The sequence below is a fragment of the Chrysochloris asiatica genome, unplaced genomic scaffold (genome assembly GCF_000296735.1).
Source record: "Chrysochloris asiatica unplaced genomic scaffold, ChrAsi1.0 scaffold00037, whole genome shotgun sequence".
Taxonomy (NCBI): Eukaryota; Metazoa; Chordata; class Mammalia; order Afrosoricida; family Chrysochloridae; genus Chrysochloris; species Chrysochloris asiatica.
The window spans coordinates 8,312,486-8,340,070 of record NW_006408555.1 but is presented as its reverse complement, the minus strand read 5'-3'; the positions used below and the strand labels follow the sequence as shown (position 1 = coordinate 8,340,070).

Genomic DNA, 27,585 nt, shown 5'->3' with positions numbered 1-27,585 from the left:
GATCACCAGTAAATATTGCTGCTGCTGTATGCTGTCGAGTTGCTTCCAACGCTATATAGGGCTTCCAAGGCTGTAAATTTTTATGGGAGCAGAAGACTTCATTTTTCTGATGCAGAGTGACTGGTCCATCCTAACTATAGATGTTACAGTTCGCAGCCCAACACAACCCACTAATCAACAATAAATGGTGGTGGTTAGGTGCCATGGAGTCAGTTCTGACTCACAGCGACCCTGTATAGGGTTTCCGAGGCTGTAAATCTTTACAGGAGCAGAAAGCCTCATCTTTCTCCCGCAGAACAGCTGGTAGTTTCCAACTGCTGATCTTGAGGTTAGCAGCCCAACTGTATCCAGTACCCTACTAGAGCACCTTGTGTTTTTATCGTTAATTTTAAAATCTCTCTTGTTCCAAAAGGATTTGAGGCTATAAACATGTTCCGGTATGGCACAAATGAAAGGTAAAGAAATCCGGGCAGATGAGAAGACAGAAAAAACGAGAGGATCAGAATGAAGCTAGGAAAACAGATCAGTTACACCCATACCTTTTTCTCCCCAACAACATCCAGGTGAAGCTTTACAGCAGTCCCGTCCGGCGTCGCTGGCCGGCAGAGGGCGCTGCGAAGTAGGAGCGGGTCGGTCTGGAGCGTGAGCTCTGCCGCTGCCCTACCCCGCCGGATGCTAATGAGCCGGTCGCCCCGCCCCTTGCCGGAAGTGGCCCTGGCGGAAGGTGGGGCCTGCACCCTGGCCGGGCGCCGTGGGAAAGCCATGGCGGCCTCTGAGGCGGCGGCGGCCGGTCCCGCGGCTGTAGCGTCGGGCGCCCCAGCTGTCCCGGCGGCCGCGAGGGTTGCCGCCGCCGCCTCGGACCCGCGTGTGCCGCCGGGACGGCTGAGAGGCAGCCGGTCACGACCCGCGGCGGCCAGGCAGCAGCCTACGGCTCCGGTGCCGCCGACCCGGGAGCTAATCCAGCCGTCGGTAAGCGAGCTGTCTCGGGCGGTGCGGACCAACATCCTGTGCACCGTGCGCGGCTGCGGCAAGATCCTGCCCAACAGCCCGGCGCTCAACATGCACCTGGTCAAGAGCCACCGTCTGCAGGTGAGCCGGCCCCACCTGCGCGCGCGGGATCGTGGCCTGGACGCGGGGCACGGGAAAGGAGGCGCGCAGCCTCGGGATCCGGGGTTCCTGAGGCGTCCCCACTCAGGCGCCTTCAGCTTCGAGTCGGAGGCGGCTTTAACGTAGGCGCAACAGGCTCAGCACCTGCCCCAGGGGCAATGAGCGGCGAGTGCAGAGAGCACCCAGGTAGAGGTGTCCCTCCTGTCGGGGCCGGCCTGGTACACAACTTGTGTCCTGAGTTCCCACGGCAGCTTTGTGAGGTGCGTGCAGTCCGCACTGGATTGATAGGAAACATGACAGCCTGGGTGGTGGAGGGCCTGCGGATTCGGTGCCCCCCCGGCTGGTTCCCACTCGGGCAGCGCCGTGCACCGTAGGGCAAAACGCTGCCGGGATTCAGCCTGTTGTTGCGGTCCCTGAGTCCGTCCGTCTCGTTGAGGGTCGGCCCTTTTTCGCTGACCCTCCACGTTACTGATCCCTCTTGATAACAGGTGTGAAGTCTGAGAGGCGTAGTGTCGCCATCCCCTCTGTGAAGATGTCTATGAACACAGGTAGTGAGCCTCGTAAAATGCTTCTGAGGAGCACTCTGGCTGCCCTTCGTCTGTCCGTGGTCTGTCGAATATTCACCCCAAGACAGCAGGATTCATTGGCAGCTTTCACATCCATAAGAGGCGACTGGAAAAATACCACAGCTTGGGGTTAAGTGCACCTTAGTCAGCAACATGACACCTTTGCTTTTTAACGTTTTAAAAAGATCTTTTGACAACAGATGTGGCTAACGGATCACGTTGTTTGGGTTCTTAACGGCTGCTTCCATGGGCATTGATTTTGAATCCAAGTAAAGTGACATCGTTTAGAACTTCTGTGTTTTCTCCGTGTACCCACATGTTCTTTATTGGTCAGTTGTGAGGATTTTGGTTTTCTTGATGTTGCAAAACTGAAGGCTGTAGTCTCTGGTCTTCATCAGTAAGTGCTTCATGTCCTCTTTGCTTTCAGCAAGCAAGGTTGTTATTTGCATATGTTGTTGTTAGTACCATGGAATCCGACCCTGTATAGATTTTCCAAGGATCACTTAGTGGCTAATTTGAATAATCATTTATTCCATTCGCTTTCGTTACTCTACACTATGTTCAAGAGCACGTTTCAGAGTCTCTCTTGACATCCATTATGGTTTTTATTTTATGCTTTTGCTTTTTTCATGAATGACATCTATGATTTTATTCCACAATTTTTGTCTGGTCTTTAACCATTATTATTCAGTGTGTCAAATCTAAATTCAGATGGGTTATACTTAAGGTCATATTCTGGCTCTCACGGACTTGTTTGAATTTTCTTCAGCTCCAACATGAACTTGTATATGAGCAGTTGATGCTCTGTTCCATAGTCAGTCCCTGGCTTTATTCTGATTTACAAAATTGTGTTTCTCCATTGTCTCTTTCCACAGATGTAGTCGATTTGGTTCCTTTGCATTCAATCTAGTAAGGTCCACATATATAGTCCTCATCTATGTTGTTGAGTAAAGCTATTTGCAATGTATGAGTTGTTGGTCTTGCAAAACTCTCTCATGCCATCTCTGTCACCAAGGCCATGTTTTCCAACTGTTGCCCTTTTTGTTTCCAACTTTTTCATTCTAATCACAAGTTAATTATCAGTGCATCTTGACTACACGTTTCATCAATTTCAGGCTGCGGATGTTGGTAAAAATCTTCAATGTCTTCACCTTTGGCATTAGTAGTTGGTGTGTAAATTTGAATAATAGTCTTATTAACTCATCATTGTTACAGCAATATGGATATTATCATATTGTTGACAGCATTGTACTTCAGGATAGATCTTTAAATGATTTTGACAATAAATATGATGCAGTTCCTCATCAGTTTGTCATTCCTGGCATAGTAGACCATGTTGTTGTGTGTTGCTGAGTCAGTTCTGAATCACTGTGTACCTGCATAAGGTTTCCGAGGCTATAAATCCTTATGGGAGTTAAAAAGCCTCATCTTTCTCCTGCTGTGCGGCTGGTGGTTTCAAATCTGACCTTGTGGTTAGCAGCCCAATGCATACATAGCCCGCTATACCACAAGGGCTCCTTATAATAGACCAACTTGTAAAAAATGAAGCGGAACACTTGAAGATGGAATTTTCCAAGATGCTTACTTTTTACACTCCAGATTCTGATTATTAATGAATGATGGTAGCAGTTTCTTCTCATTTTGAGTCATGTCACATCAGCAAGTGAGGATCCTGAAAGCTTTACTGCATTTAAGTCATTCAGGTGGACTCTGCTTTAAGGAATCAGCTCTTTCCAAGCCATAGTGTGAAAGCCTCCCAACCTTAGGGGCTCTGTATCAAACATTGCTCTGTTGCTCTTCGTACCGTTGTCACGAGTCCGTTTCTTCAGAGGTAGATCACCAGGCCCTTCCTGACCTGTCGTAATCAGGAAGCTCCACTGACACCTGTCTTATCCTGGGTGATTGCTGGTGTTTGATAAAACCAGTGACATCGTTTCTAGCGCCACTACAACACGCATGCCAGCTCAGTAGGACAGAGTGACAGGCAAGTGGTGCACTGGGATTTCAACCTGGTTCTGAAGTCAACTTCTTTCCACCACATCCGCAATACCTCATAAGTGCCTATAGTCTGCCAGCTTGTTGGAAGGAACCACAGATTGGTCTCTAAGCTCCATAACTTACAAGTGTCCCCTAAGAAGATTCTTGCCCACTGAGTCCCTGTAAGAGATGACCAAGTATATGATCACAGTAGTCTGAACAACCCCTCTATATTATGTGAAAAGGGTGGTGATTTTAGGCCTTTGATGCACTTCTATGGAAAGCTTACTAAAAATTCGGATGTACAGCCACATCTCAGATCTGCAAAATCATAATTTCTCAGTCATCCCAATGGAAAGTTTCCTTCCCCCACTTCTTAATGTCCTTCTATGCTGGCTGTGACAGAATACGGAAGCACAAGTCACTGAAAGCTTTGTAGAGATGTAAGTTTTGATGGTCTAGGTTGATTCAGAAGGAAATGTCTATTAGCCAGGAGACTTACTTAACAGGTAAATCCTCTGTTTCTGAGAAGAATTTTACTGCAGAAAGCTTGTGATTAGACTCTCTAGTGGATCAGAGAAGTACGTTGCTCATGAAGGGTGGTCTGCTTTGACCACCAACTTAACAGGTGCGGCAGCCTTTTCACGTGAAGATGAAGGAGGTGTGCAGAGGAAGTATATAGGCAGAGCCCAGTTTTCCTCAAAATGACTTTTGAGTTTCTTCCAACACAAAAATACCCAAGTACTGTGACTCTGAGAATGATCTTCAGTCTCCTGTTTTCTCTCTTATGTAGACTTTTAACTAGATAGGTCCTTTTCTTAAGTTGGGTGGATGATCTGTGTATTTGTAAGAATTGTGCTGCCCAGCCCATTGGCGGTCTTTAGTTCATATATGAGAGTAAGTCAAAAAGTATTGCTTCTAGGATACCAGTTCATATATGCATGGGTTGATTCCAAACAAAGCATGTTTAAACATGCCTCTGTAATCAGTAGATGGCTACAAGACAAGTTCTCTCAGTAATGCACTTGTCTTAGTTCCATTAGGGTGCCCTCAAAAAACCAGCCCAGTTAAAACAGTGGCTTCCAAAGGGATCTGCTTGAACCTGTTCAAATCAAGGTAGAGTTAAGAAAAAAAAAGCCTCATCTTTCTCCTGCTGTGCGGCTGGTGGTTTCAAATCTGACCATATAGAAGGTTATGGCAGATGTTTTCTGGGATTCCCCAGGAGTCATCTTGGTAGATTTTCTCAAAGGATACAGGATGGTCACAGGGGCTTATTAGGAAGAAGCCTGAAGAAAATGGAATACTGTATTGGTGAGGTAAAGGTCAGGAAAGTTGTGCTGAGGAACTTTTGTCCATCACAACAGTGCACTTGTTCATTCCCCGAAGGAACCAGGAGCTTTCCTAAAGGAATTCTGTTAGGAACCATAGCCTAGCCACCCGATAGTACTAATCATCCTTCAGACTTCTTTTTGTACCCCAAACTCAAAGAACATTGAAAAGGAACACAATTTGAGTCCCTCAAGGATATCAAAACTGTCCTTTTGACTTGGTGTCTTTTCAAGAGGCTATATAGTGTGCTTCAGGAAAGGGCTTTGTTGTTAAAGTGCTGTCAAGTCAGTTCCAAGTGATAGTGACCCTGTATAGGGTTTCCACGGAGCAGTTGGTGGCTTTGATCCACCGACCTTGTGTTAGCAGTCCAGTGCTTATTCTGCAGCACCACACCAGGTCTAGGGGAAGAGTTAGAGAAATGAAAACACCACCTTCAAAATTATCTAGAGTTGGGTGGAAGATATGTCAAGAAACAGTAGTTTCACATTTTGATGATTTTGTTTAATAAAGGTTTCTGTGATTGTTCAGCAATGCTTTTTGGCTTACCTTTGTACAACACACAGCACCCACTTTCAGTGTGGTCCCCTCACTCACTGACCAGCAGTATACCTCTGGACTTGTTTTAATTTCTTTCAGCTTCAGCCTGAACTTGTATATGAGCTATTGATGGTCTGTTCCACAGTCTGCCCCTAGCCTTGTTTCGTCTGATGATCTGGAGCTTTTCCATAATCTCTCCACAGAAATGTAGTCAGTTTGAGTTCTGTTATATTCCATCTGGTCAGACCCAACTTTATAGTCATCTTTTATGTTACTTAAAAAGGGTCTTTGCAATGAAGAAGTCATTGGTCTTGCAAAATTCTATCATGTGTTGATCTCCAGCATCATTTTTATCACCAAGGCCGTATTTTCCAAGGACTGATCTTTCTCCTCATTGTTTCCAACCTTTGCATTCCATTAATTGTCAATACATCTTGATTGCATGTTTGATCAATTTCAGACTGAAGAAGTTGGTAGAATTCTTCAGATTCATTCTCACTGGCTTTAGTGGTTGGTGTGTAAGTTTGAATAAAAGGGTTATTGACTGGGCTCCATGTAGACCTATGGCTATTAAGACAGCATTGTACTTCAAGATAGATGTCGAAATGTTCTTTTTGATGATGCTATTCAACACCATTCCTTTTCAGTTTATCATCCCTGGCATAGTCAACCATGTGATTGTCAGATTCAAAATAACCAGTACCAGTCCATTTCAGCTCACTATAATGACTAGGGTATTGATCTTGATACTTTCCATTTCATTCTTGACAACTTCCAGTTTTCCTAGGTTCCTACTTTGTACGTTCCATATTCCAGTTATCAGTGGCTATTTACAGCTGTTTCTCCTCCATTTTAGTTGGATCCCATCAGCAAGTGAAGGTCCCAGAAGCTCTTCTCCATTCACATCATCACGGTCAACTCGACTTTAAGGCGTCACTTCCTCCCCAGTAGTATTTTCGCTTCCTTCTGGCACTATATCTGACAATATTCTGCTGCTGTGTATTTTCGCTTTCTTCTGGCACTATATCTGACAATATTCTGGTGCTGTCCGACAGTGTTCCACTGCTATTCATAAGGCTTTCAAGAACTAAATATTCAGAAGTAGTCTGCCTCTCCTTATTCCTAGACTGTCTTAGTCTGGAAGCTCATCTGAAACTTATCCACCATGGGTGACCCTGCTGGTGGCATAGCTTCCAGAATCACACCAACACTCAAGTTACCACAGTACAACCAACCCACAGATGAGTGTATATACACACACACACATACATATATATAGCTACTTGAACCACAAGGTCGGTGGTTCAAACTTAGCAGCCGCTCCTTGGAAACCCTATATAGGGTCGCTATGAGTGGGAACTGACTTGACAGAACTTAACAACATATATATATATATTTATGTAGTGTAGTGGTTACGAATTGGGCTGCGAACCTCAAAGTCAGCAGTTCAAAACTACCCGCTGTTCCGTAGGAGAAAGATGAAGCTTTCTGCTCCTGTAAAGATTTACACCTCGGAAACCCCGTATAGGGTCGCTATGAGTCATACAACTCCATGGCACACAACAACAACAAATCCTCTCAACAAGCCTAAAATAGGTACTACTCTGCCCATGTTACAGATGGGGAAACTGAGGCCTTTTCCTTTGCTCAAGGTAACAGCGATGTGGCTGAGCAGAGTAAACTGCACGTTGGATTCATCAGAGGAATTTTAAAAACCAAATATGGCTCCTTAATCCCCACCCAAGACCAGTTACATCAGAATGCTTAGGATTGGGTCCAGGCACAAGTATTGTAATAGTACCCCAATTGATTTTCCCCAGCTGTCTGTTTGGGAAACACTGCACTACACTAGGCTGCCTCTCTGAAAATGCATATTTAGAGTGTGGTTTATTCTGAATAAGCATGAAGACAATACCAAAGGAGAATTTCTGCCCTTGAAAAGGGAAGTTGGGAGACTGTATCTATACAGGAAAATAACCATCTTTATGGCAGCTTAAGTATTTAAGGTTGCTAAAGTTGTTAAGTGCTGCTCAGTTGCTGATGTAAGATGCTGATGGTGAGTTTGAATCACCAACCTTATGGTTCGAACCGAACTTGAAGTCCAGTGCTCTATCCTATAGGCCCACGTGGAATTCAGAGCAGGAACATCTTTAAATCTTGGGAGTTAAGCAAAACTATGGAAGGAATGTTTGTTGAGGAAGAGTTCGGCCCTAGGCTCTGTGCTAGTCTCAGTACATGTATAGACATGTTCTCTAAGGTTCAAAATAACTTTGAAAGTTAAATGTTATCACACTGTTTAAAATGCATTCACTGACTCAGAAAGGTTAGGCTCTTGCCCCAGGTTTCATCATTAATCCATGGTAGAAGTGGTTTATAAGCCAAGTCTCTGATGCACCTAGTTTTCCACCATTGAATTCTGCTGGGAGAGTTGGGAATGTGTGGGACTGGCACTGGGTCTTCATCCACAGTAATTGATAGAGTGGGTGGAGTTGAAGGAGAGAAGAGGTTAGGCTAGGTAGGGCAGATTATGAAAGGACAGGAAAATATTGTAATGGTAGAGTCTTGGTGTGGTATTGTGGCATAAAGCACTGGACTGAGTCAAAAGGTTGGCAGTTCAGACTCACCAGCCACTTCTTAGAAACCTTATACAAGACCACTGTGAGTCTGAACCGACTCCAGGACACTTAATAACAATAGCATCGTAGGGTCTTTGGATCCTGTTTCACTTGTCTTTTTAAAAGAAACTGTTCTTTGACAAGTGGTGGTGGTGATGTGCCATGGAGTCAGTTCCAACTCATAGCGACCCTGTACAGGATTTCCGAGGCTGTAAATCTTTACGGGAGCAGAAAGCCTCATCCTTCTCCCATGGAACAGCTGGTAGTACACATTACTTTTTGGAATGTCAAAATTTTTGTTACTTTAAAAGAGGAAGGGTGTGGCATGATGGATTCATTTCTTTGTTTATGATTTTTTCATTGTGATCCAAGTAAAAGTTTATAGCTCAATGATTCCCATTCAGCAGTCCATACTTTTTGCGTCATTGAATGCAATCCCCACAGTGTAACAGTGCTGTTCCCATTTCTTCCTGTTGACTGTTTCCATCTGGCCTTCATTCCAACTCTCCCTGCCTCTTGAACTTTATCCTTGGACAAATGATGTACTTTAGGTTCTTGGTTATTATAAGGAGGGTGTACCTCCCTGGTGTTACTATTTATCTTAAAGACCTGTCTGTTGTCTGGTGGAAAGTTGAGCCACATGGGTCAGTTCATTTCCAGACCTCAAGAGTGACCAAGGGCCATTGTCTTGGGGGTTACACCAGTCTCTTTCCAATCAGTAAGCCTGGTCTTTTTTTATGACTTTGAGTTTCATTCCACAATTTTCTGCCCACTCTCCAGGACCTTCTACTGTGATCCCTTTCAGAGCAGTCAGCAGTAGTGTCTGTCCACCATCTAGATCAGTGTCATAGAAGCTGAGGTTCACGTGGTCCCTTAATCCTCTGAACTAAATGTTTCTATGGATCTTTGATTTTCTTCATTCTTTAGTTCCTTTAGAGGAAGTGCTTCATGTGGCCTTTCTAGCCATGATCTTGTAACTTCCATCAAATGATTGGGTGGGGCTATGCAAATGGCTCAAGCATGTCAACAATAGTGAGGTGGGCCCAGGATCTGGAAGTGTTTCCGTCTGCTGTGCATAAGGTCGCTATGAGTCAGTACTGACTCCATGTCACCTAACAACAACTCTGATAGCATAGTGGTTACGAATCGGGCTGCTAACCTGTTCAAAACTACCAGCGGTTCCGTGGGAGAAAGATGAGGTGTTCTGCTTGTGCAAAGATTTACAGCCTCGGAAACCCTGTGCAGGGTCAGTTTCAACAACAATGCAAATGAGGTGTTCATGGCCCACCAACACAAAGAGGTGGGACTAGAGTGCATCCTTTGGACTTGGGGTTCCTATACTGAGAACCTCCCAGATCCAGGACACAGAAGAAGTGCAGTAGCGGTGACAGTGATAGACTGTGAGAAGGGACATCAGAGAAAGCAGCATTGGCAGAACCAGGAGACTGGCCAGGAAGGCACAGTGGGCTTCGTGACCCACAGAGTGAGGAGCCAGAGGGCCGAGCGCATTTGGGCCGCAGACTTGCCGGCACTTGTCAGCAGAGATAGGCCAAGGCCGTCCAGAGAGAGCCGAGTGGGGTGCCCCTGGGCTCTGACAGGCAGAGCTACAGAGGTCTGTGACAGACACTTAGGGCAGATGACATCCTGTGAGACCCAAGGGACACTGCTGAGAAGAAGCTGTCCTGATTGAAGTCCTTCCTGACCCTGGATTGTAAACTTACTTCTCCTCTCTGTGTTGTGATTAAGTTCTCACTCATAGTCACCCTGTCTGTATAGGGTTTCTGAAGAGTGGCTGTTAAGTTTGAACTGCCAACCTTACGGTAAGGTCAAGTGCTTATCCTACAGCGCCACACCAGGACTCCACTTCGCTAATAGACTCCATAATTGTAAGATCTGTGCCTTCTGTGTGCCCATTGCAACCAATTATCGAGCCCAGCATAGAAGTAGAGAGTGCCTTGGGAGGGGTGGTTTGTGTCAGAATTGGTTTTTTTTTTTTTTTAAAGTTTGGTTAGTGGAGGTGTACCTGACCTCTGCCCCCTAGGAACCAGTCCTGGGTTGTTGATAATGTTCTCCATCCCCTTTGTAAAGTCAGAGGAGGTCAGACACCCCTGCGCTACCATATCTATAAATGGAAATGATTTGGGAGAACACTTAAATAATCCAAATGAATGCCCAGGCAGTGTTGTGCCAGTAGAGCTATAAAAGGTTGGACCATTGTTGAAGACATGGAGGAAAAACAGAAACTCACAAAGATAAATTACTCCATTTCAAAATAAAATAAGAATAGCTGTTTTTCTCCTATAAATGAGTGGGTACAGATAGTTAAATCAACATGTTCCCCTTGAGATCCAGTGAGAAAGAAAGAGTGTCTTAGCCACGGTGGTGGTGAATTTCTCACCTCTCTAAGTACACACTGATGCTTGAGAAGGAGGTGGCATGTTCCAAAAGCAGCAGAGCCTTCCTTACTGGAATATACTCACAGGACAGACTTTTGTTAGAGATGCTGCCGCAGCAGCTAAAGCCTGAGCACAGGGGGCCCCTCACCACCCACCTTCCTTCAGGGACACAGGAGAGGCCTGACAAGAATTCTCTTGGAGGTCCTGGTACCTCTAGGGTAGCAAGGCCATTTCAGCACCCAAGTTGAATTAAGGCACCAGTTAGTCACATACTTGATAATAACAGGTGGTAGCTGTTGGCATGAAATGAGTGAATGTACATAGCACAGTACCTTACACTGTTGTGAATGTGAGTTACATTTCATATAGAGTGTTTACATGGAAACTTAGTAACCCTGGTGAAACAGTAGGGGTAAGCATTAGGGTAAAGTTGTTAAATTGCAAGATCAGATGTTCAAACCCATCAGCCGCTCCATGGGAGAAAGTTGAGGCTGCCTGCTCCCGTAAAGATTTACAGTCTCAGAAATCCTAAGGAGCATTTCGACTCTGTCCGGTAGGGTGCTGTGAGTCGGAATCAACGCTGTGGCAGTGAGTATATCCACAGTACATTATGACAGTTGTATCAGTTAGCTTCATCTGTTGTAGGTGACATTGATCACAAAACAATCTCATTAAGTGTTCTTTACTAGGTCAGCAGTTCAAGCCCACCAGTCGCTCCTTGAAAACCCTGTGCAGGGTCACTAAGTTGGAATCGACTCAGCAACACTTTATAACTACAGAAAAGGTCATAACCTACAGAAGGTTTTCCCCAAGGGAATCAGACTAAGTTCTGGTATTTGGGGTTGGAGGGACAATAGAGGAGAGAGGCCCTTAAGGATGATACCAAAATCTTAAACCTGGAAAGTAATACAGTGCCACTTCCAAATAGAAAAGCTGGCTTTAAGGAGAGAAATCTGAAGTTTAAGAGGAAGAGTTTTAAAGGACTAGATAGAAGTAAGGTTTTTAAATAGTAGGGTTTAAAAATAAGTAACAGCTACATTGAACTACAACTTAGCATAAAATCCACCCATGTTCAGTGAATCACTTCATGCCTTGATTCTGTAAGTTTATAGAGTTGGGCAGTCGCCCCACAGTCCACTAAAGAGCATGTCCCTCATCCTGGAAAAGCCCTTGTGCCTGGGGTCATTCATTCCTATTCTAACCCTTAGTTTGACCTGTTGACTTTTTTTTTTTTAATGTCTGGTTTCTTTCATGTAATATTATATTTGACCACATTTAAAATTGCTTTTAAATATCACCATTTAAATGTTTAAAGTTCAAATAGGATGGAAAGAGTAAAATGGTAATTTGTTCTTTCTCTCATTCCTTTCCACAGTGTTCCCAGTTTGTTTTGTTTTGTTTTGTGTTTTTGGAGAGACATTTTAGGTATAAACAGACCTCTGCATATATCCGTAGAAGAAAACTTCAGGAGGCTCGCTTCATCGGTAGTTCCTGAGATGACGTACTTTCTCTCTCTCCCTGTTAGGACTGTTCAGTCTGGTTTTGAAGAGTGCACAGAACTGTGACTTGTGTGTCCCTCAGTGAGTCTGGTATTTTTTCCTGGTTAGTCAGTATATGCACTTTGGGCGGTGACATAAAGAGGAGATGTGGTGTCCTCCCTAGTACTTCCTTGTACCAGTTGATGCCATTACAAGTGAAGCAGATTTTAGTCTTCCCAGTTTCTCAATGATAATTTCCTTTTATAATTAATATGTAGCCTGTGGGGAAGATTTTTTGAGACATTATCTTATTCTTCAAACACTTAAAACGTTTTAACATTGATGGATATATTTTTTCTTTTTTTGCTTGAATCGATGAGGATGATTTTTTAAACGATGTTTATTAAATTTTTTCATTGCTCTGCAATTTCTTGAACTCTCGTCAGGTGAGATTAGGAAGGCAGTGGGATGTCTCTTACACACGCCTAGATCTCCAAGGTCTGGTACAATTGTCAGAAGGCTCAGCTCGTTAGCCCAGGGAAACAAGACATTTCTAGGAAGAATGGGAGATGGGTTTTGGGCCTCAAGTGATGACACCAGGGATACTAGATATGTTTCTACACGGCTCATTCTGAATCCAGACCACTCAAGTCACTGGTTTGGGTCATCTCATCTCGTGTGGCTTCAAAACCAGTTAAGTTACTCTGAGTCTTGTCATCCCGGCTCTTCTGTTTCTTGGTCTCACTGTCTGTGGTTTCGTCAGAATCTTCTTTAATCTGGGAAAGTAATCTAGATCTCCGATCAAACTTGGATTCTTGATTCTGGAACCCCGATTTCTTTAGCAAGTTGTTCTCTACATTCAGTCCCAGGATAAGGGTTGTTCTTAAATGCCTTCTTCAAGGTGCACAATTGAGATGCGTTATAGTAGGTACGACAACGTCTGACTTGACTTCTTTCTTCAAGGTTATCTTGCCTACGTTCTTGGCTGGATTTTAATGCCTCATTAGGTTTTGATCTTTTCTCGAATAGGTGTCTAGCTCTCTGATTCTGAAACCAAATCTGGATTCTAGACTCTTCCATATTGATTTCTAAAGCAAGCTTCTGTCTAGTAGTGTAGTTTGGGTAGGGTTCATAGTTGAAGACGTTGATGAGACTTTTCAATTGCTCCCTTGTGAATTTCGTACGATTGCGTCTAGTATACTTCCTCAATACAATCTTTTTTAGAAGGCTGCCCTGGGACACTTTGGGAGAGGATCTTAGACTCCGAGGAGTAGGGGAGCAGTTAGCTTGGAGGCCAGGTTTCGTAGGTTCTGACCTGTTGACTTTTTGAAGGCTAATTATTTAATCTTTTTTTTTGCAGGACGGCATAGTGAATCCAACAATAAGAAAAGATTTGAAAACAGCTCCAAAATTCTACTGTTGTCCAATTGAAGGCTGCCCTAGAGGTCCTGACAGGCCATTTTCCCAGTTTTCTCTTGTAAAACAGGTATTTCATTTGTCTTAAGTATGCTTCTCTGAGGTTGTCAGGCAGATGATTGGTATAAACCAGCTGTGCACTCTCATTACTTAGTGCACATGACATGTAAGCAAATCCAGCCCAGAGCTGCGTAAGAAAGTAAGTGTGTGTGCATGACAGTGGGAGGAAACGCAGTTTCATCCAGAGGAGGAGGCATCCAGAAGTGGGTTCTGAGAGGAAGAGAAACAGGCCAATTTGACCAAAATTAGACATACACACTTCAAGGTCTCCATGTGCCAACCTGCACAAGGTGAAAGGAAGGGCCCTCCCAAGGATTAAGGAAAATCTGGGGTGCAGAAGTCCCAACAGCAGGTATCTTAAGAAAGGGAGGGGCCCAGGATGGCTCAGGACTGGAAGAGGTGATCCCCTGAAATGTTTCCGAGTGTTGGCTCACATGGTCCTCAGGCAAGCACCACAAAGACACTTCCTCTGCCCAGAGCACCTACTTGTAACCAAAGCCTAAATGCTGGGTCCCAGGGATCATTTCCATGACCATCTCCTCACACTAACAGTCAAAGTGGTATCTGCCATTTACCTTTTTAAATTCTTTCCAACCTGGACTGCTCTGTTCTATGCATCGAAACCACGTGGGTGTAGGCATGTCAGTGGGTTTTGAAGGCTCCGAGCGGCTGCCGGCATTCACATCAGTCCCTGTGGGTTCTCCCTAGCACTTCATGAAGATGCACGCCGAGAAGAAACACAAGTGCAGCAAGTGCAGCAACTCCTACGGCACCGAGTGGGACTTGAGGAGGCACGCTGAGGACTGCGGCAAGACCTTCCAGTGCACGTGCGGCTGCCCCTACGCCAGCAGAACGGCGCTGCAGTCACACATCTACCGGACTGGCCATGAGATCCCCGCAGAGCACAGGTGAGGCCTAAGGAAGATGTGGCCACAGTACTAGCAAAGGACCCACATCTGGGCCAGAAATTATGAACCAATTGCTCTTCCTTATTCTTTCTGCCAAGTCCCTTTAAAGTTCGCTCATGAGTCTTCTCTGTAAATCTCAACTTCTAGCATTTTCTATTAGGGAGATAGCAGATTATTATGAAACTGTACTTCATTGTAAAGGTCAAATGTATATTTGGTGTAATATTTCCTGACTTAAGAAGGAGCTTATATAATAGAAGTTCCCTTATATAATCTTTATGCTTACAGATCTGAGTTGAGTTCTGTACTTTGAGTTTTTTTTTAAAAAAGTTTGTTTCTGAACCTTGATTTCCCAGAATAGGTCCAGTGCTCAGAGCTGTAAAGAAGGGATACCCTTCTCTCCCTTAAATCTGACCTTGGCTGTAGATGTGAGGCATAGTATTTTTAAGTAAATTGAAGAACCAATATCGTGATTGAGTAAAGCTGTATTTTAACATGGTTTTTTCTGTTGCCGCTCATTGTTTTCAGGGACCCACCTAGTAAGAAAAGGAAGATGGAAAACTCCATGCACAGCCTAAAGTTGTCCAATAAGACCATTGAATCATCATTGGTCACTAAGCCCTCTCCTAAGCCAGACACTCAAGAACTGGAAACTTCTGAAATTAAGCTATTAGCTTCTTTTGAAGACTCTTGCACCTCTCATGCCAGAAAACAGACCCTTACACCACCTCCAAGATGTCCTCCGAAGTTGCTTCTACCAAAGCCCAAGGTGGCTTTGGTTAAACTACCTGTTATGCAGTTCTCTCCCATGCCTGTCTTCGTGCCTACTGCGGACTCCTTAGCCCAGCCTGTGGTGTTAGGTATAGATCATCGGGGCTCTGCCACGGGGGCTGTGCATTTACTTCCCTTGTCAATAGGAACCCTGGTTCTTGGCTTAGATTCAGAGGCTTGTGCTCTGAAGGAGAGCCTTCCTTTTTCAAAAACTGTGAATTCTGTTGCCGTTGAGCCAATTAGTACAGGTGTTCAAGTGAACTTGGGTAAAAGTCCATCTAACACTTTACAACAACTAGGGGACACCTGTCAAAAGAACAGCATTTCTTCTATCAACATACAGACAGATCTGTCTTACACCTCACAAAACTTCATGCCTTCTGTGCAGTGGGCTGCCCAAGATTCCTCGGTATCGTCTTGCTCTCAAACGGACCTGACGTTCGGTTCGCAGGTCTCTTTACCCATTAGTGTCCATACTCAGACATTTCCGCCCAGCCCTAAGGCTACGTCATCGATAGCTGCACAGACCGATGCCTTCATGGATGCCTGTCTCCAGTCCACTGGGGTCTCCAAGGAAACACAGACCAGTGGAATGCCGAGTTCTTCAGATGACCGTACTCAGATGGACCAAGCTGTAATGTGCAGAGACATCTTCGAGAGTGTCCATTCATCGTACAGTGTCTCCACAGACAATATTATAAGCAACAGTTTAGTAGCAGACACTGTAACTCATGGCTTGTTACCTCAGGATGACCCAAAGACTCTAAATCAAGACATGGAGAAATCTGCATCAGTTATCAGCTTCAGTGCACAGAACATGACAGATAACCAGACCCAAACCATAGACCTGTTAAGTGACTTAGAAAACATACTGTCAAGTAATCTTCCTGCTCAGACACTGGATAACCGAAGTCTCTTGTCTGACACGAACACTGAATCTGACACCCAGCTCCCATCGGCTCCAACCCAGAATCCAGGAATTGACTTTGATATTGAAGAGTTCTTTTCGGCCTCAAATATCCAAACTCAAACAGAAGAGAGTGAACTTAGCAACATGAACCCCGAGCCTGTCTTAGAATCACTGGACATAGAGACCCAAACAGACTTCTTACTTGCAGACACCTCTGCTCAGCCCTACAGTTGTAGGGAGAATGCTAACTTCTTAGGCCTTGAGATGTTCGATACACAGACGCAGACAGACTTAAACTTCTTTTTAGACAGTAACCCTCACCTGCCTCTGGGAAGTATTCTAAAACACTCCAGCTTTTCCATGAGTACGGATTCCTCGGATACAGAGACCCAAACAGAAGGGCTCTCCGTTGCTAAAAGCATACCTCCGCTAGAAAGCAAAGTGCAGTTGAGTAGTACAGAAACCCAGACGATGCACTCTGGCTTTGACAACTTGAACAGTTTGTTCTTCACCAGCAACGAAACGCAAACAGCTATGGGTGACTTTCTTCTGGCCGATCTGGCCTGGAACCCGATGGAGTCTCAGTTCAGTTCTGTAGAAACCCAGACATGTGCGGAATTACACACCGTCTCCAACTTCTGAGCCAAGTCCCCACGCAGGTCCGCATTTAGGGAATAGGAACAACACTGTTGAAGGTAGTTGATGATGCCATTGCTTAGTCTTTGCCTTTTGTACTTGTAAAGCTGACTTTGTGTATAAATGTTGAGTGTTTTATGAAGTGTAAGATGCCGATTTAAAAGCCCTTGTCTTGCATTGCCTGTCACTGCCGCCTCACAGTTAGTCTTCCCATCGTTTGAAAAAGAAAAGGTATTTCAAACCTTGACAAACAATCTAGAGCCATGTAGCTGATTCCAGCTTACGCAGTACAAGGGTCCACACTTTTCCAATCTTCACATCATCTTAGTGGAAATGTTGAAAACCTCTTAGTTGACATGTCACTTTGTGTCGGTGTTTGTTAGGAATCCCTGTCTCCTGATAACAATACCTAACGTAGATTGAAACCACAGTGCATTCGTGGCTTGAGACACCTGTCGCTTGCAGCTTCATCTGCTTTCACATGTCCCTCTTTTCTGATTTAAAGACAAAGGAAAATTCTGTCTCTGACTTTTGAAATAGTCATGTGCTGTATAGTGTCCACTCGGGCAACATCAGACTACATATGCGTCTGTGGTTCCATCGAGTTCAGAAATCCCAAGCAGAGAACAGGACACAGCGGACAGAGCCAGGCATAGTGACACAATAGTTTCCTGCATGTAGCACATACATGTTCCATCTCGTACGTACAAACATGTATAGCCCACGTACACGTATGTCTTGGTAATCATCACAAATGCTTATGCTAATGGCTTATGTACTCTACTTTCCATGGTGATTTTCATGTGAACTTTTCTTACTTACAGATAAGTTTATAACAGTGTATGCTTCAACTTGAAGGCAATAGCATCCAACCTTGTGTATGTCTTTGTCTCACAGTAAAGCCAGTGCTGAGGATTGCAGCAGCCAAAGGCAGAGAAGTGTGGATGTGGAAGTGAAACAAAAGGTTATTAAACAACCAACACAAAGATGGAAAGCCACTGACTACAACTGCTCACGATTTAGGCATGTTTGCACAACTTCCAGGTCACAAAACGTGGATGTCAGGCAACACACTGGTAGTGTTCACAGAGTCAGCTGAATCCCCTTCTCTACATGAGCTGTAATTAATACCTATATCAATGTCCAACTTTCTTCACAAGAAGTTTGTGGCTCTAAAATTATTGCTTACAGGAATGACCGTGAGCACTTATAACAGGGACCTTTCTACTAACAGTAAGTCCCCCTAAATGGGGGCATTGGGCTGTGGCACTAGCCAGTAGTTCTTCCGGTCCTGCCCCACAGACAGAATTCCCTCTCGACAGGAGATTGGAGCAGTGCTCACCCAGAGGCTGCACCTGCATTGTGTGTGATAGGTGGGAAGGGAAATGGATATCTTCCCTAAATTTCAGTGCTCTGCACGTCTATCTTCTAAGCTTCCTAGGGCAAGTGCAATGTGGAGCTACTTCAAGTGACCCCTTCCTTTCACCCCTGCCCCCCATTCTTCATTTCCTTGAATAAGGAAAGATAGTGGACTAGCAAGGATTTTCATTCGTATGTGTGCCTTGGGGCTAGCAGTTAAAGAATAGATAACACCTAAAATAGTATTTTTATTTTTAAAAAAGAGTGATACCAAACAGTCTTCTTCAAAGAAGATAAAAACCTATTGCTTAAAAAAAAAAATGAACGTTTTCTGTTTCAGGATGGGAGTGTGGTCAGCTTATGCTTTTGGGGTTTCTATATTTAGGAAATCCTGAATTCATAATTGTGGGCCAGTTTTCCGAATAGTAAACTTGGATGCATTTTATTAGTTTTCTGAGTTTACAAATAAATGCACCATCCCTTCTTTTGCACAAGCTGTGCCAATGATAGTGAAATCTTGGAAAGTTAAGGGGGCAAAGAATTCCTTAAAGTAAAATTGTATTGCTATTCATTCTTATTCTATACAGCTGATTCAGAGGAATTGTTGGTAAGGGATGAAGAGCATCTGTCCTGAGTGTATGAATTCCATCTCATAAATGAAAAAGTTTTCTTTAGTCACAGTTGCCTGAGTGTGGGTTTCAAAATGAACATAAAGCCTTAACTTAGAATTTCATTGTTTTAGAATTGTGATGGCCTTAATGTTAAAATGTCTATTTAAATTGTAAGAAAGGAGAAATGCATGTTTGTGGATGGCTTTTTATAAATATAAATGCAGTGATTTATGACTAAAAAAAATTTTTGTTTCTGTGACAAGAGTTTGTTTATCCAGCCAGTAGCGTGATTTGCAGAAAACTGGAGCATGTGATAGAAGTCTTCATGTACAGGTATGAACTACTTCCCTGAGAATCTCCATTATCTGAATTGTTCTAAGATTATTTGTAAAAACAGAACGTCTTTAATTGATTAAAGATAAGCAAGAAGACTACAGGAGTTTTTTGGGGTGTGTGTGAATTCTTTAATCAGTTGCAACGTAACTTCCTTTGTTGCCTTAACTTTTCACAAACTCATCATCTGAAAATCACATGATAGAGTGTACCTAATATCAGTATTGATTTACCTTTGTTCATAGAAAGATGCTAATAACTTTCCTAGTAGAAAATGAAAAGGCTTTCCATTACCATAGTTTCTGTTTTGATTTCTTCTTGTTATGTGTTTTGTTATTGTTAAGTGCCAAGTCAGTAAGAACTCTTAGCAACACTATATAGGGTTTCTGAGGCTGTAAATCTTTGCAGGAGCAGAAAGCAGCTTTTTTCCCACAGAGCGGCTGGGGGGCTCAAACAGTCCAATACTTATCCTGCAGAGCCACTACACTCCACTGTTCTGATTTAAATATAAAAATATAAACCTTAGGAAGGTTTTTGGGAATTTTACTCCTAGGAAATTAAGTCAATTCAAGCATTTGCTAAAGGTGACCGTTTTATTACAGGATGTCTTTTATCTTGTAAATCATGTGGTTCTAACTTAAGCCAAATCTGAGTTTGATTCCCGTGAGCTACAGAGAAAAGTAGGAAACAGACTTTGCTGTTCTGACCCTAGCAACCCTGGTATATGGCTTCCAAGGAGCAGCTGCTGAGCTTGAACTGCCGACCTTGCAGATCAAACCAACTCAGCGTCCAGCATATTAACCCACAGCACCACACTAGGAGCACTTTGTGACAGATTTAAGACTGACTCCTGGTGTAGCGCTGTAGCGTAAACACTGGACTACAAACCACAAGGTCAGAAGTTCAGACCCACTAGGTGCTCCTCAAAAACCCTATACAGGGTTGCTATGAACTGACTCAGCGGCATTTAACATACTTCAGACACTGCTTCATAAACTTTCCTGTAACGGCCCTTAGAAAAAGAATCAACATATAAACTTGAAATAAAGCCTCTGAAGCCCCAGGTATGTATTCTTTTACATCCATGTTGTCCTGGCCCGAAGCCCCAGGTATGTATTCTTTTACATCCATGTTGTCCTGGCCCGAAGCCCCAGGTATGTATTCTTTTACATCCATGTTGTCCTGGCCCGTTCCCATACAGTTTTTAGTTTTCTCTTGTGTGCGCTTTAGCCTGACAACATTGTATAGTGTGACACCAATTGACTGACAGTCCAGGAGAGAAGAGCAAGTGGGACTTTGGGTCTAATGAACCCCAGCACACGTGCATACTCCCAGCATCTAAAACAGACTTCAGTCTCTCCAGCAAGAGCTCAGCTAGGAGAGGACTCTTAAAGATCATGAGATGACTGACTGCCTCCACTTTGCAGTGTTCAACCCCACAGGATTCTCTGGCTTCTTGGTAAACACACTGAGGCATTAGTTCGCATATCAAGAGGCAGGCTGACGAACAAATGGAGGGGATTCTCAAAGTGTGGGTGTTGGAGAACTTAACAAATGTAGTCGTTTCTGAGGACCACCACCTTGCAGTTAATAGTCCAGTGCTTACCCTACAGAGCCACACCAGGACTCCACATTGGGAAGGAGCAAGTGCCCCAACTAGAGAATGACTGAAAGAAGGCTAGTCTATAATATAAGGACTGAAACTGGAAGACATGACATTCTGTCAGTTCTTAACAAACCAGAAAAAATGGAGACCTCTTCTAGGGGCTGACATATCACAAAATAAACACTTACATAACTTAGTTTTAAACCCATAAATACCCAAATTGTGAAGCTTAGCCTATGAGAAAACATAACTGCCACAGCCCTCCCATTAACTTTTCGTATTTTACTCTGAAGCAAATTAATATGACAGGACATAGTGAAAAAATAGGCAAAACTTGACAAAAAAAAAGTGATATTCCTTTTAGTTTATTAAGTGATGAAGAGTCCAGTATTTCTGAAAAAGAAAAAAGTTTCGATTTCTTTCCATAGTGACAGCCACTCTCAAAAGTACCAGTTCCCTCAACATCAAGGCCTTCCTCTTCTTCTGTTTTACATGGTATGTGTGAGACATGTTCCAAGGATGTTGTTGTTGTTAAGTGCCGTCAAGTCGGTTCCGACTCATAGCGACCCTGTACAGGGTTTCCGAGGGTGTAAATCTTTATGGGAGTAGAAAGCCTCATCTTTCTCCCGCGGAGCGGCTGGTAGTTTCAAACCGCTGACCTTAAGGTTCGCAACCCGATTCGTAACCACTAACTACGCTACCAGAGCTCCAAGGATAGCATCTTCATGTTTCGGCTTGCAGCTTTCTACTTCCCCTCAGGTAACCCCCTGCCGTGTCCATGTCCTGGGTGAAATACTCGGTTGGTTTTATGATTGCATCTCAAGCCTGTTGCTGCTTAGGACTCTTTGTGAAACTGATCCCTCTCCTACTTTATCTTCTTTTTCCTGTGCTTTAGTGAGAAATTCATTGACTTCAGAAAATGCAGAGCCCAGATGACCGAGAGAGACTGGTAGAAAGTTCATCTGAGTTAGCTTATCACAAAAGGATATTTACCCAAAATGCTGTCCCCAATAATTGTCCCCTATTTTTCAAAGTTGTTAAGTGCTGTCGAGTTGACTCTGACTCATATGGCCCTGCGTTTCCAAGGAGCAGCTGGTGAGTTTGAACCAACGACCTTGCAGTGCACACGGCTTTGCAGTCTGGCCCACAGCACCACACCAGGACTCCCTTTTTTTTTAAAGTACACTGATTTTTTTGTTGTTGTTGCTATTATGAGAAACCACTCAGACTTTGGCAAGCTGTTTATGGAATTATTCACTGTATTTTGTCTTGTTTTAGTTTGTGAGGAAAGAATTTATTTTGGTCTGCTATATTTGAGAGTTGTTAGTGTCGTTGAGTCGGTTCTAATAACCTGTATAGGGTTTCCAAGGTGGGTTTGCGGTTAGCAGTCCAGTGCTTATCCTACAGCGCCACACCAGGTGTTGGATAAGAATATTAAACATACTATGAACTGCCGAAGAACAAACAAATCTGTTGCATGAAGTACATCCAGAATGCTCTTAAGAATCCAGGATGGTGACACTTCGTCTCTTACAGGAGGGACCAGTCCCTGGAGTAGGACATCATACGTGGTAAAGTGGAGGGCCAGGGGAAAACGGGGAGACCCCAACAAGAAGGACACAGTGGCAGCAGCTATAAGCTATGATAGAACATTAATTGTGAGGATGGCACAGGACCAGGCAAGGTTTCCTTCTGTTGCACGGTGGGTTTGCGATGAGTCAGAAGAGACTCAGCACCTAACAACGACTACTTGTTTGAGAATACAGGACTTTAAAAGGATTGCAAACTGGAGTTTGTTTTTTCCTTTCTTTTTTTTTTGGTTAAAATGTAGTATATTTGGTTATGAATTGGGCTGCGAACCGCAAGTTAAGCAGTTCGAAACTACCAGCTGTTCTGCGGGAGAAAGATGAGACTTTCTGCTCCTGTAAAGATTTACAGCCTCGGAAACCCTGTACAGGGTCACTATGAGTCGGCATCGACTCCACGGCACATAACAACAACAACATTTTTTAAAATCATTTACATTACTCTTCTGTAACAAGGCCTTAATTAGTGACTGGAATGATATAAACTCAAGATTTAAAGTTCTCTAAGAATCTACCATGGAGTCCTGGTGTGGCACTGTGGGTTAATGCGCCAGACTGCAAAGCCATTTGACTGCAAAGGTCGGTAGTTCAAGCTTACCAGCTGCTCTTTGGAAACCCTCTACAGGGACGCTATGGGTCAGAACCAACTCAACGGCACTTAACAACAAGTATCTATCATGGAGTCCTGGTGTAGTGCTGTGAGCTAATATGTCAGACTGCAAAGTCGTTTGAACTGCAAGGTCGGTGGTTCAAGCTCACCAGCTGCTCCTTGGAAGCCCTATACAGGGTCACTATGGGTCGGAATCTACTCAACGGCACTTCACAAGTATCTACCATATGATAAGTATTTTCTAACATCCTCCTTTCCTGGAACTGACATTAAAGATAGCAATCCTAATATTGGAGGAAATAAGCCAAAGCAATTAAGCCTTTAATAGAATCATGAACACAAATTGTCTTTAAATGTTAAAAAGTGGAGGAAATTGTTTAATTTTAAAAGATACACAAAGAAGGAAGGTTATAGTTGGAGCTCAATGGGGAAAGGGCACTTTTCATATACAGTATGAGGATTCAAAAAGTTCATGGAAAAATAGAATTGCCTAATAAACTTTGTGGAGCTAGTATCATGGGGAACATCACACTGTAGTCTTCATATTCACACTGCTTTATCACAAGCTGTGAAGTGGGAAAGAGCGTGCTGAAAAACATCAAGCTCTGAATAAAGGCATCAAAGGTAAATACAAGACATTAATCTCCAGCCCAGAATTATCTGGAACACTCTGCAAAGAAATCAAGCACATTTTCCATATGGAGGGGTAACACGTAAGAAGGGAGTGCCAACAGCTCTTCCTGGCTCTGACCATGATAAGACTTGGGAGGAGCACCTGGGTGATGCCAATCATGAATGTGTTTGGCCAACATCAGCTCAGTCTGGAAATCCTACGTTAGGATTTCAGGCCGTGTGGGAATCCTGTTCAAGGCACCAGGATTCTACTGTGATTTTTAAAGTTTTAAGGCAAACGGGCGTTTGCAAAGCTTTACTGACAAGATCCAGAAACATTAGGACAAGGAATGACACTCGGAACTCCCATGCTTAAAAGTTTGGAGAGGGCTAAGAGGGAGTCCTCATGTGGCGCTCTGGGCTAATGGGTCAGACTGCAAAGTTGTTTGAACTGCGAGGTCGGTGATTCAAGCTCACCAACTGCTCCTTGGAAACTCTATTCAGGGTCACTATAGGTCAGAATCGACTCGATGGCACTTAAGAACAACAAGAGGACCTAGAGGAGACCCTGGATGGCACAAACACTTAAGCACTTAACCACATGCCAAGGGTTGTCGACTCAAATCTATGGGGGGGGGGCTTCGAATGGCAGGCCTAGTGATCTGCTTCTGAAAGGTCACACACTTTGGACTGTTTCACATATTCACTGAGTAGGTGGGGCTGGGGCCCTAACACCGCCCCCCCACACCCACACTTTGGACTGTTTCACATAGTCACTGAGTCGGTGGGGCCCTAACCCCCCACACACACACATACACACTTTGGACTGTTTTACATATTGGGCTTATTCATTATTGTGCTACTTAAAAAGAGGGCTTGAAAAACCCCTTACTCTGCAGTAGGCTTCCAGAGCGAAATGTCCTCACACGTTCTCCGCACAGAAACCGTGGGGAAGAGGGACCTCCTCTTCACAAGAGATTCAGAAGGTTCCCTCATTGAGAGAAGAAGTGGGAGAATACCTAAAACTTGCTTCTGGACTATAAATAAGCAAGTACCCAATTTCAGCAGGCAAACAATACAAGCATAGCTGAGAGATAATGAGGGTTGAGGCTTAAGACTACTGCAATTAAACGGACGTTGCAATAAAGTGAGTCACATGAATTGTTTGGTTTCCCAGAGCCTATAAAAGTTATTGACACGCTACACTGGAGTCTAGTAAATACGCAATGTGGTCGTGTTGTTAAGAGCCGTTTAGTCGGTTCCAACTCATAGCGACCCTGTATGGGGGTTTCTGAGGAGCGGCTGGTAGGTTTGAACCACTAACCTTGTGATTAGCAGTCCAGTGCCTATTCTGCAGCACCACACCAATAAATATGCAATAAGAAGAAAGAAATTTTGTGAAAATGACCAAAATGTGACAAACACACAAAGTGAGTATGTGCTGTTGGGAAAATGGCAACAGACATGCTTGAAACAGGGTTGCCACAAACCTACAATTGGTAAAAAAAATTCAGTGTCAGTAAAGTACAATAAACTGAAGCGCACAGTATATCGAGGTATGCCTGTACCTTCTCATGACTGCTGTATTGAAGTCATTCCAGCATCATTGGTGTTTCTTGAGAACAAAACCAAAAGCTTAGCCTAACAGACAAGACCAATTACGGAAAACAAATGTTGACAAATGCAGATGAGTTTCCCATCCATGCCACCAGTTAGGGCTGTTCAAGTACAATCTTCAGCAAACTCAAATGATGTCATTACAAAGCAAATAAATGGTCATGCGCATTACAGTGTGGTTTTGTCAGGGCATCTCCACACACAGCAACATTTCCTTTTGTTTCAAACAGAGCTCAGTTACCGATGGCTAGTCAATGTACAACTTCAGGATGGCTGAGTGCACTAGAGCGTGGAGGGAGTATTTAATGGAGAAGGAAGGAGGTGGCGACTCCACTCCTTAAGTATCTGCCCGGGGTTGTAGCATTCCTATCAGGTGCAAGGTGAAGGCCAGAGGAAGAATATGGGTGACAGTAATTAATCCAAGTGACACTTTTCTTTTCAAAGCACCTAGTCTTCACCTACTCCCAAGGTGAATTTGACAGAGCTGTGACGAAAACTTTCCAGACACGGGGAACCAACCCAAGGCCTCAACGTCACAAGGCTATGATATGAATATACCCACTCAGCCACAGGCTACAGATTTCTATTAATACAGTGTTTTAGTCCAGTGTATTTGGACTCCCACTGTGGCACTGCAGGATCACCACTGGGCTGGCTGCCAACCAAATGTTCAAACCCACCAGCTGTTCCTCGGACACTCTATAAAGGGTCACTATGAGTTGGAAACGAATGAACGGCACTTAACATCAACAATCCAGTGTGCTCTGAGACACTGAGGTCGGACAAAAAGAAGTCCTTTTGGTCAGCTTGGGGGTGACATTGGGAGCCACCCTGAAGGAGGCCCTTTGTGTTCATCACCACCTGCAGTGGAGTGACAAGAGCAGACAGAGACTATGGCTGGCTTCAGCAGCTTGCACTGTGTAAACAGCTAAGCATCAGAAAAGCAGCTAATGAATACAAGGGGGCTTCAAAAAGTTTCTTGAAAAATTCCTTTGCCTTTCTATGCCATTTTTTCATTAACTTTTGGAAGCCCTTTTATATGGCTTTCTGAGAATAAACCACAACCCATCTGATGAAGCTCAATCACACCTCGGTGGTCTCTAAAAGGCTGAGACAGGCTAGAGACAGAGGGATGCTGGGAAGGAGAGTGAGGGCAGAGGGAGAGAAAGGATGAACGGCTTTCAAACTGTTCTTATTTCCAGGGAATTATATTGTGACAGCTCAGAGGAGTCTATGGGTGGAGACGGGAATGACAAGCCTGCTCACGGTGAGAGACGGCAGGAGAGGTCTCGAGAACATTTTGGTCTCCAGCCTTTGGGACCTGTTTTCCTGCTTGTCCTCTGTGAGAATGCCCTTCGGGGTGTTCTCTGGGATGCATGGCTCCTTGGATTTGAACTTGTCTTTGTAGTTCTGCACTCCCTGCTCCTGTATGAGCTGCAGAGTGGCCAGGTAGCGCACATTGCTGGGTGTGGGCGGGCACAAGACCCTTCGCTCAGGAAGCAAGGACCAGCGCAGGTAGCAGTGCTCAGGCTGGGCTAGCAGGGGCGGGCAGCCCGCCTGGGGAGGGACGGACACAGAGTCCTTGACCTTCGAGTGCCTGGTCAGCTCCACGGGCCTCCTTTCACATTTCCCATCCACTGTTTTTGATCCACATTTACAGGTCAGACACTCATTCTTGTCCACACTTGATCCCTTCTCGTTCTGCTGTAAGAAACCATCCTTAGTCTTCTTGCCCAGTGCATTCAGGGCATTTGTGGGTGCTGCCTTCAGTGGGGGCAGAATTAAGAGGGCCTTGGAAGTCAAGGACTCCCCAATGGAGAAGCCCTTTTTGAGCTTTCCGCTGTGGTGCTCATGGCTTCTGGGGTCCCTGCCCCTAACTGTCTCCTGGGCGGGCCAGTCATCTGTGTACCAAATAAACTCCTTTATTTGCAGACTTTTTTTCTCGCAGTGACGGTAGTGGGGAGAGTAGGTTTTGCTGGTCTCCCTGGAGGCTGTGTGGGGATCGTGGGGGAAGCCTGGACTTTGAGAGGGGTTGGTCCGCTCCTTTCCCAGCCCTGCCTCAGTGGCAGCCTGGGCCTCTGATTTCCCAGGCCTGGCCTCGGGGCTCCCCTGGGAGATATTGGTACAGAGTAAGCAGTTGCTGCTACTTTCTCCCACCCTCGGCTTCTTCACTTTCTTCCTTGGCCATATGCAGGCCATTGGAGAGGTGCTGCCCCAGCCTTGGACCTGCAAGAAAAGCAGCATATTACCGAAATTCTGCCACTGCTTTGTGCAGTTGAGTCAATTCCAACCTCTAGCGACCCTACAGGAAACAGGAGAACAGCCCCTAGGGTTTCCTAGGCTGCAATGCTTATGGGAGCAGGCAGCCAGAGCTTTTCCCAGCATCCTAATCTCTAGTCACCCCAGGTTTGGTCACCTTCTCATTCCTTATTTAAACTAGTATTTTTCTTTTAATTGCCTTCCTTGTCTTTCTTTCTGCCTCCCGCCACTCCACCCCACCCCACCCCCTTTTTTTTTTTTTAATTTAAGGTTTTTATTGTGGATT

At 44.4% G+C, this 27,585-nt stretch overlaps 2 protein-coding genes across 2 annotated transcripts in view; one reads left to right on the top strand and one right to left on the bottom strand.

Annotated features, from left to right (window-relative positions):
• The first annotated feature begins 762 nt into the window (after positions 1-762).
• ATMIN (ATM interactor) lies at positions 763-16,712 on the top strand. Its single transcript, XM_006860142.1, has 4 exons — positions 763-1,089; positions 13,366-13,491; positions 14,190-14,389; positions 14,918-16,712. The coding sequence occupies exons 1-4, from the start codon at positions 763-765 to the stop codon at positions 16,710-16,712; spliced, it is 2,448 nt and encodes an 815-aa protein (XP_006860204.1).
• Positions 16,713-26,261: 9,549 nt separating this feature from the next.
• LOC102838805 (chromosome unknown open reading frame, human C16orf46) overlaps positions 26,262-27,585 on the bottom strand; it is a 16,005-nt gene continuing 14,681 nt past the window's right edge. Inside the window, exon 2 of the mRNA XM_006860299.1 lies at positions 26,262-27,266. Coding sequence (XP_006860361.1) covers positions 26,262-27,266 — 1,005 coding nt within the window. The remainder of the gene's footprint in view (positions 27,267-27,585) is intronic.

Coding starts and splice junctions, on each gene's coding strand:
- ATMIN (XM_006860142.1), top strand. CDS start 763: ATGGCGGCCTCTGAGGCGGCGGCGGCCGGTCCCGCGGCTGTAGCGTCG. Junction 1,090..13,365: donor TCAAGAGCCACCGTCTGCAG/GTGAGCCGGCCC, acceptor TTTTTTTTGCAG/GACGGCATAGTGAATCCAAC. Junction 13,492..14,189: donor AGTTTTCTCTTGTAAAACAG/GTATTTCATTTG, acceptor GGTTCTCCCTAG/CACTTCATGAAGATGCACGC.